General features: G+C 44.9%; 1 protein-coding gene across 2 annotated transcripts in view; it reads left to right on the top strand.

Moving 5' to 3' along the window:
- Positions 1,662 to 8,884, top strand: part of PLPP3 (phospholipid phosphatase 3) — an 88,125-nt gene continuing 80,902 nt past the window's right edge. The window contains exon 1 of one of the 2 annotated variants that reach the window (XM_018044641.1): positions 1,662 to 2,384. In XM_018044641.1, the coding sequence (XP_017900130.1) occupies positions 2,246 to 2,384 (139 nt within the window). In that variant the 5' untranslated portion in view covers positions 1,662 to 2,245. The remainder of the gene's footprint in view (positions 2,385 to 8,884) is intronic. The other variant, XM_005678357.3, reaches the window with a different exon arrangement.

The following is an 8,884-nucleotide window of genomic DNA, read 5'->3' as shown; positions in this document are numbered from 1 at the left end:
CCGCAGCTCCAAAACCGTCTTGGAGACAGAAGACAGCGATTTTGCCTCTCTTTGTCAACCCACTGGTTGCTATGCAGTCTAGACTTGAGCTTAATTTTGCAGGCACCAAACTCTGTGCAAGATACCTGGGAGATGCTTCAGAGCTGATAATCTACAGAGGGCACTAGTCTTTACTAACTATAGTACCAAATCAGATTGTGATAAATGCTACGAGAGTAAAGTGTTGAAGGGGAAATTAATTCTATTCAGGGGTCAAGGAAGGGCTCAGAAAAAAGGTGACATTTCAGACCCTAAAACAAGAGAAGCATTTTGGTAGTTAGAGAAGGGATAGATGTGTATTACAGGCAGAAGGAGAAGGAGGACAGAGTGTGGAGTGGGAAATGACTATTGGAGACAAGGCAAGTGGCTTGTGGTGGCTGGATATAAGGTTACTGAACCCCATAACAAGTCAGTATAAAAAAGAACATGATCAATATAATGTATAAAAAAGCTACAATATTTCTATTTCTGGATGTACAGAAAAAAGACATCTGGAAGGAATACCTATTTATGGTACTGTGTGCCCAGTTTTCCTATAGGCACTACAGAAGTTAAAAGGAAAGGCCCTTGCCTTGGAAATGTTTGTATTCTACTTGGAAGAAAAATTAAGAATTAAATACATTTTAAAATAAAATTAAAAATGAAATCAATTAAAAATAAAGTAATTTAAAAGCATATAACAATCTCTAAGGCAAAGCATTAGATCACCCCCAAACTACCCCACACCCCCCTCCCTCACCCCCCGCATAGTGGTATAGGTGGGTTGGGGGCCAGTTGATCTAGTGGAGGGCTTGGAACTCCTTCACCCTGGAAACAGGAGTAAAAATCACAGTTAACACCTATACCTGGCACTGTTCTAGGCCCTGAGGTAGATTAGCTATTTAAGTCTTCACAGTTCCTCTGTTTTGGAGAAACACATTAACTCCAGCTTACATATCGGGAAATCCAAGCACAGAGCTGTGGCCAGGCCAGGATTTCAAGCCACAGGTCTAGTTCCAGAGTCCTGCAGTTCTTTTCCTGCTCCTATCCTCGGAATCCTGGGCTTCCCCACCTGCAGTGCAGGAGATGCGGGAGAGGAGGGTTTGATGCCTGGGTCAGGAAGACCCCTTGCAGAAGGAAACTGGCTACCCACTCCAGCATTCCTGCCTGGAAAATTCCATGGACAACGGTGCCTGGCAGGCTACAGTCCACGGCTCCATACAGTCCCAAAGCGTCAGACACGATTGAGCACACATACACACACGCACCCTCAGATTTTACCCCAGTATCTGGTGCTGGGTGTTAAGATCTTAAAAACAATAAAAATAGATTTTTTTCTTTGAATATTTTTGGGATAATACGATTCAAATCAAAATAAAGACTTGAAAGCCCCAAACGTGTCATGGAGAAGAAACTCTTTGAGCTGTACAGCCTAAACTTTTGCCTGACCCAAGGCCAGCAAGAAAATGTTTCTTTTTATACTTTTTTTCCCCCTCCTTTTGTGACAGTTCAGTGTTTCTGAACGCTAGGGGCTCCCGGATTCTCTGGTTTGAGAGTAACTTTTCCTTTTAGGATTTTTTTTTTTTTTTTGGAAGGGGGTGGGGGAAATGTGGCCTTAATTATCCTACGTCTTAGGCTGCTTAAGGAAGGGGCTGTGCTTTCAGAATCCCTTCTGAGCCAAGTAAGGAGGTCCCTCTCTTTCCCTCTCTCTTTTTTAAAAGGACGTCGTGCAATAAAAGTGCTGAAAACAAACCCTGGTGATCACAGCGGCAGCCGCGGCGGCAGCAGCAGCAGCAGAAAGAGGAGGAGGAGGAGGAGGAAAGTTGGAGTCGCGGCAGCGCTCGAGGGTGGCTGGGCTCCGCTCAGCTCCGCTCCGCGCAGCTCCCATTCATTAAGCAACCAGGCGCGGAGAAAGGTGGCCGAGCGCCCGAGCTGCCCACTCGCGGCTTTGCGCACAGACACGCCAGCTCCGCGCGTTGCAAGCAGTACAGCGCTGCAGAACTTTCCTCTCGAGAAGTTGGCTCTTTTCACCCTGGACTTTGGAACGATTCGCGGTTGAGACAGGAAAAGCAGAGGAGCTCCAGGGGGAGCAGAAAGCACCACCGCTTGCCTTTGGAAGCGGACAGCGGGGCCGCACTCTCCCGCCGCGCCCCGAGCAGTCTCGGCCGGGAGGCGACCCGGGCGTCTGGGTGTGTGGTTGCTGTCGCCGGGCGTCTTGACCAGCGCCATGCAAAACTACAAGTACGACAAGGCGATCGTCGCGGAGAGCAAGAACGGCGGCAGTCCGGCGCTCAACAACAACCCGAGGAAAGGAGGCAGCAAGCGGGTGCTGCTCATCTGCCTGGACCTCTTCTGCCTCTTCATGGGTGAGCCCGGCCCCTCTGTCCCTCGGGCCCTCGGCGCCCGGCGCGCGTCCCAGCCCGAGTCGGGCTGCGCGCGGGGCGGCGTCTCCCGGCCGCGCCGCGCAGTCCGCCTCGGGGGCCCCTGCAGGCTTCTCGGGGAGCGTTCGCGCGGCTCTCGGCCCCCGGGTCCCCGCCCTCTCGGTTCCCGCCGCCTCCCCGGCCTGTAGAGAAGCGTCGGGAGCGCTGTAGGCTTTCGCGGGCCACTTGGACGCCGAATCCTAAAAGCCAAGCTGCAGTTGGAAACCCGGGCAGAATCCCACGAAAAGAGTGGGCTCGTCCCGCTAGGGAAGGGGAAGTCGATGGAACTGGGACCCGGAGCCGGCGTAGAGCTGGTTGGACATCCATCCAAGTAAGATGGATCTCCTGGAGCGCCGGGCTCCCGCCTGGAGAGCGCTACCTTCTCCCGGCTGAATGTAAACATCCAGCCCTTCCGCTGAGACTGCCCTGGCCTTTTCACTTGCTTTCACTCTCCTGAACGCCCCCCAGGGGTTGGGAGGGTGCTCTCTAGGGGCTTGATGCGTGGTGCCTACCCAGCAGTTTTGACTGGCCCTCTCCGTGACTCGGTGCAGTATGAGCGAGGAGGTCCGTTTCACCAGTGAGGAAACTGAGGCACTGGGAAAACTAGCCACCGTCCTGCACTGGGACCAGCATTAATTGTACTCCCGAAAAGTTGAGGCAGTAGCTTGCTTCTGCTTTCCAAACTATTTGGAAGTCACAGCTAGAAGGAGTATAGGGCGTGGGGTGGGAGGGTCAGGAGGATTTATGAACTGCCCCCGGGGCGAGGGGTGGCTATTGACACGAATCTACAGGAGTTCCAAGGTTGAAGTCAGGTTAGGTGTGTTTTTTTTTTTTTTTTTAAGCTAATCATGGTGAAATGGAAAGCGCGCAGGACTTGTCATCAGAACAAGGCCACTCTGCCACTTGCTGAGTGTACCACCTAACTGCCTCTTTGGCCTCAGTTTCCTTATCAATTGAGTGAGTGGGTTGAACTAGTTGCTCTCTGAGGCCCCTTCCTGCATTAAGAACTCGGATCTGGTCCAGGGGCTGTTCTGCCAACTCTGCTAACTGAAGAAACATCTGTGTTCCCAATTTCATTCCCTTAAAATAGAACTCCTGCACAGGAGGTTCAAGTCCCCTTTGAATTGGATTTGTGCACGCAGAGTGTGCAAACTAGAGGCTTCTTGGGCTGGAGTCCCGGGTCCCTGTGTTCATGACTCTGTAGCAGGGTCCTTACTGAGGTCCCTCCGTCCTTGGCTTGACTGTCCATAGTGAATTTTCAGAGTCAAAGGAAGAAGAGACTCTTGGAGTTTAAATGGAAGAATGGCCTCCTTTAGATACACAGAGACAGCTGAAGGTCAGTTGTGCTCTGTGGAAGGGAAGAAAGGTGCCTGTAGAAAGGTGGCAAATCCCATTCTCACCTCTTCATATAAATTCAACATTAAGATGTTATGCAAAGGAATTGTCACTGGGGGGCCCACCTTCCTGAAGGCAACCGACTTATGCACAGTGGGGAGATTAGTGCTTAAAGTCTCCTTGCCAAGCTATTGAAGTTTTAAGAGATCCTCCCTGGTCCTGGGGGAGTACCAGGAACCCAGAAACACACTGAAGCTGTTTGCTGTAAACTTATCTGGGGCTTCCAGTCTTTACTGGTGCATTTTGTTGGTGGAAGGGTGAACTCTTTCTAGACTGTCTGTTGCCATGTACCCTCCTATCTCCTACTTGGTGGTTAGGGAAGCAGAGCTCAGACAGTTTTGTTACCCTTCCCTCTGCTTTCCACTCTGATTTCAGAAGGCAATCCCAAGAGATGGTGTGTCTTATCAAAGGAAAAAGTGTGAAGGAATTTGCAGAAAGACACACCTATCAGCTATAGTTTAGCCAGGGACACACAAAACCAAAGATGCTGTTGTGCATTGAAGGTGTGAGTAAGGTGTACATTTGTGCATTTCAGCTCTTCATCTGTCCCGAATCTCCCTGTGTCCCTTCCAAAGCTAACATTCTATACCTAGCTGTTTGTTAAGTTTATTTACTCTTGGCCTGTTCCAGCAAATGGTTTTGTTTACTATAAAAAATGTTTATAAGATAACAGAATCTTTTATTTTACCATAAGAATCACACAACTCTCCATTTTAAGGGTATATGCCCTACCATTAACATCATGTCAACCAAGTCATTTAAAATGTGTGCATATCCCCTGTGCACAGACCAAATCACAATATCACTAATTTGATGCGTCTTGACCTCCTATAATAGGAAACACTGCAAGGTAAACATTTACTTGGGAAATTTATGCAGGAGAACTCCCTTTGACTTCCAAAAGAAAATTATTAACACAACATGTGATTTTAATATTCCACACATCACAGTCCTAAAAAATTGTTTCTACTTGGTTCACTTTTTGCCTGGGACTGTCAGTCATAATTTAATTTTTATGTAGTCTATTGATCATGTGGTCAGGATTACAAAGCCCTAGTATATGACAAAAGGGAGACACAGTTTTTTGTTTATTCTCTCACAGGAATGAATATACACCAAGATTCCTCTCCTTGTGTCTGGAAAAAAATAAGAGGCAATGTGCAATATATGTGTTGTTACCTTTTTGAAATGTAAAATTCTTGGTGAAACAACAGAAGTCCACTCGCCTTTGAGAGTGAAAGGAATCTGGTGTCAGACAATCACCTGTGGGAGTTTATATCTCAGAAAATAGCTATCTTTGCCAATTATTGCTTATAAATATGGTTATGAATCTTTGCATAGTAGTTTTTCTGAAATCGATTTTGTTTTTCTTTTGGTTGCATAATATGGATGGCCTTCTGTTTTTTTAATACAATGTTTTTGCTGTACCAGGTTACAAGAGAGCAGCAGAGACAATTCCCATACAAGGAGGAAGGAGCATCTTTTCTATCTAAGCTCTATTAGACTCTTTGTCAAGTAAATTAGTTTATGTACTTTTCACTACAACTGATGAAGAGACTATCTCCATTTTATAGATAAGAAAACTGAGATTAACACAAGTCAATTTGAGTTGATCCCAGTGGGCTTGACTGGAGTCCATCCCCCTTCCCTCATCAGAAGAATCCTAAAACTCAGATTATTAGAAAATTTTTAAAGCTCTGTTGGTAGAAAGCCAGGATTTCTCTGGTGGTTCAGTTGGTAAGGAATCTGCCTGCAATGCCAGAGACAGGGGTTCGATCCCTGGGTTGGGAAGATCCCCTGGAGAAGAAAATGTCAACCCACTCCAGTATTCTTGAGTGGGAAATCTCATGGACAGAAGGAGTCTGGTGAGCTACAGTCTATGGGGCTGTAAAAAGTTGGACACACTGAGCAACTAACACACACACACAGTGCCCCTCCACATTTTCCAGCTAATTATTAGCAATGAAACAGATGGATAAAGGTGGTTCAGCTCTTCTGGTCAATGATATGGTCTCGTTGCCCTAAGGCATTGCTTTGATTTGGGGCTGTTCTAACACTGAGTTATTCCCAAATTTTGAGGGTGCTTTTTTACCCTATGAGACGGTGGTTCCAAAGAAAGCACAAACAGCAGTGCATAACTGTAGTGCAAATGTGCAAATTTGGTAAATCTATGTGGAGCTTCTCTGCTTCATCTCACCTCTTCCTCGTCTCTCTCCCCAGGTATTTACTGACTGCCTCCTCCCAGCCCGTGCATTTTGATAAGTGGGCAGAGTTAGACAGGTCTAGCTTTTTGTCAAGGGCTCTATTCAAGGGCCTTCATCCTCTGAGGTCAGTGAGCCCATCTGTGAGATGGTGATCAGAGTAGCCGCTGCATTACGTGGCCATGAGCATCAGAGGAAATATTGGATGTGAAAGTTATTTGTCATCTCTCAATACTTGGACAAATGCAAAGGATTTATAACCCAGACCCCTATATGAAGCTTTTGTTGCTATGTTTATATGCTGTGTCTCAGAATCATAGGTAGATGAGACCATGAAACAAAAACCCAATAACAATATTATAGCAAAGACACAAAGCATCCATGTCCAAAAGGAGAAGTTCACACTGGCCTAGTAGGTTGAAGACAGATGATTTTCATTCATTGTTGATCTAAACTTTAGCTGAGAAGGCAACCCCTAAAATTTAGCAGTATTTTGAGCCATCACATCTTCACAGTATGTTCTGATCATGCTTTAGAGAAGGTTCTTTGTTCAGAATTTTGAGCATTACTTTGCTAGCATGTGAAATGAGTGCAGTTATGTGGTAGTTTGAAGACTGTTCCTCCTTTGACTTTTGATCCTAGAAGGTGGGGTAACTGAGTTTATGGTGGGGGTGGGAGATCTTTGAAGGAGCAGGTGCTCAGGCAGGTTTGGTTTGAAAGGCTTGGCTCCTGTGCCATTCCTAACCAGGAAACATGGTTAGTGAAGCAAAGAGAAAGAAACTCAAATGGGTAAAAATAGTGAATTTGGATAGTCAGCAACTATGCTAGTAACTTAGTGGTTCTAGAATGTTTTTGGACACTTCTTGATTTGCAGTTAAGTGGCTGAAACAAAATTCTAGAACTGGTTCAGTCTATGGGATAAGTAAAATTATCATGTATTATTATTAAACTCTTCTCTTTTACTAGTGAGAGGGAGGCAATGTGATGTACTGAAGAAGATGGGAGACGTGGAGCCAGAAGTTCAGGTTCCAGGGTGGCCAGTGCCAGCAGCTAGTTGTGTGGTTGTGGCGAGTTAGTTTTTAATGGGTCTCAGTTTTTTTCCAACAGTGAAATGACTGGTTGGGCGGGATGATGTCTAATGTCAAAAGCTGCCTTGTGACATTCCAGGACCGATTTCTGGTAGAGAGGAATGGCACTTGGATTCATTGAATGTCTACCTGGTACCTGATACTTGCACTCTGCTTAGCTCTTGGTTGTATATTAGCTCAGGAAGTCACAAGAATAAGGGCCTAGGAGTAGGAGCTCTGGTCTTGTATTGCCGTGTTGCTGTGTGACTTTGAGAACATTCCCTTGAATTTTGTGGACCTGATTTCTTGATTATGATCACAAAGGAAAGGGATTAGATCATCTTTCAGACCCCTTCTAGCACTAACGATTTTATGAATCTGTGCTGATAGATAACTGGTCTAGAAACCCAGAAATTTCTTCTCATCGATTATTTATCAACAGTTGACTTTTTATGTTTTTGTATCAAAGAAGTATTGCTGACAATTAGCTTGAATTGGGGTTCATTCCGGAGGGATAAAGAGCATTGTCTTTTCTTAGAGTTCATCCAATATGGTGAGAAACTGGCTAGATTCTTTTCCCGGCCAGATGTGTCCTTTCACCTGCTTCCTAAAATTTATCGGAATTACAAACAAACAAGGAAGCAAGCCCAACAGGTTTTTCCCTTCTATTTTTTTTTAAACTCTGCTATTATAGTCACTAAGTATGTGTTTTTGGTAATGCAGCAGACTTTGATAACTTAATCTGCCACATGAACCGAAGAATTTAGAAATAGATTTTCACTTAATAACTAGTGAACCTTCCAGCCAAGAAGCATCCTGCACTGATTGAAATGAGAAGGGAGCCTCCATTTCGTAGGTAAGCCCTGCTGACTCTTCCAGGACAGTTGAAAACGTTTATTTCTTCATTGTCTGGATTGGCTAGTTTTTTCTTTCCTCTTAGCTCTTTCATCCCTTTCTCTTGTACTTGATGTATACCGTAGTGGTATAGCTGCCTTTGTAGGAGACTGTTAAAGTCAGGGTTGGCAGCCTCTTCCACGTTTAACGCTATTGATCTCCTGTCAATTTGACATTCTTTCTTTTCCACTTCCTGTGCAGTTGTTTGGGCTGGCAAGCCCTGTTCTGCATAGCATGATATTAATAATGCCAACCCCCTGGGGCTACTTCCCAGCTTAAAAAGTTTTATTAATGGAGACTCACTACCCTGGGTGTCAGTTCAACATGGTGCACATTATCTGGGGAGTGATAACTTTCAGGATTCCTGCTATTCAGGATTCAGTACTTCATAGCCTCAGCTAATAAGAATACCTGTCTGGTGTGAAATACAGATTCTCAGGCTTCTTTCCAGAAGATTCAAATTCAGTATGCTCTGGACCACGGCCTAGGATTCTGTGTTTCGTAAAAGCTTCTAGTGATTCTTAGCAGGCTAAATTTGAGAATCACTGTGTTGTTTAATAGCTAGTGTCTTAATGGCGATTGAGAAAAAGCTATTGGTTTATAGAGAAGGATTAAATATTCTGGCACTTTTTAAATTGTTAGATGGTCTGTATTTTTTTTTTTTTCTTTTTCTGTTTGTGGTCAGTATACCTGTCTTTTCCATTAAAAATGTTTAAGACACCTAGAGATGACCATCCTAAGTGAAGTGAGTCAGACAAAGACAAATAACATATGCTATTTCTCATACGTGGAATCTAATTTTTTAAAAAATGATACAAATGAACTTCTTGACAAAACAGAAACAGACTTGCAAATGTTGAAAACAAACTTATGGTTACCAAAGGGGAAA

Source organism: Capra hircus, chromosome 3 (assembly GCF_001704415.2).
Source record: "Capra hircus breed San Clemente chromosome 3, ASM170441v1, whole genome shotgun sequence".
Taxonomy (NCBI): Eukaryota; Metazoa; Chordata; class Mammalia; order Artiodactyla; family Bovidae; genus Capra; species Capra hircus.
The sequence above is the reverse complement of the archived record's forward strand: the minus strand, read 5'-3'. Positions and strand labels throughout refer to the sequence as shown.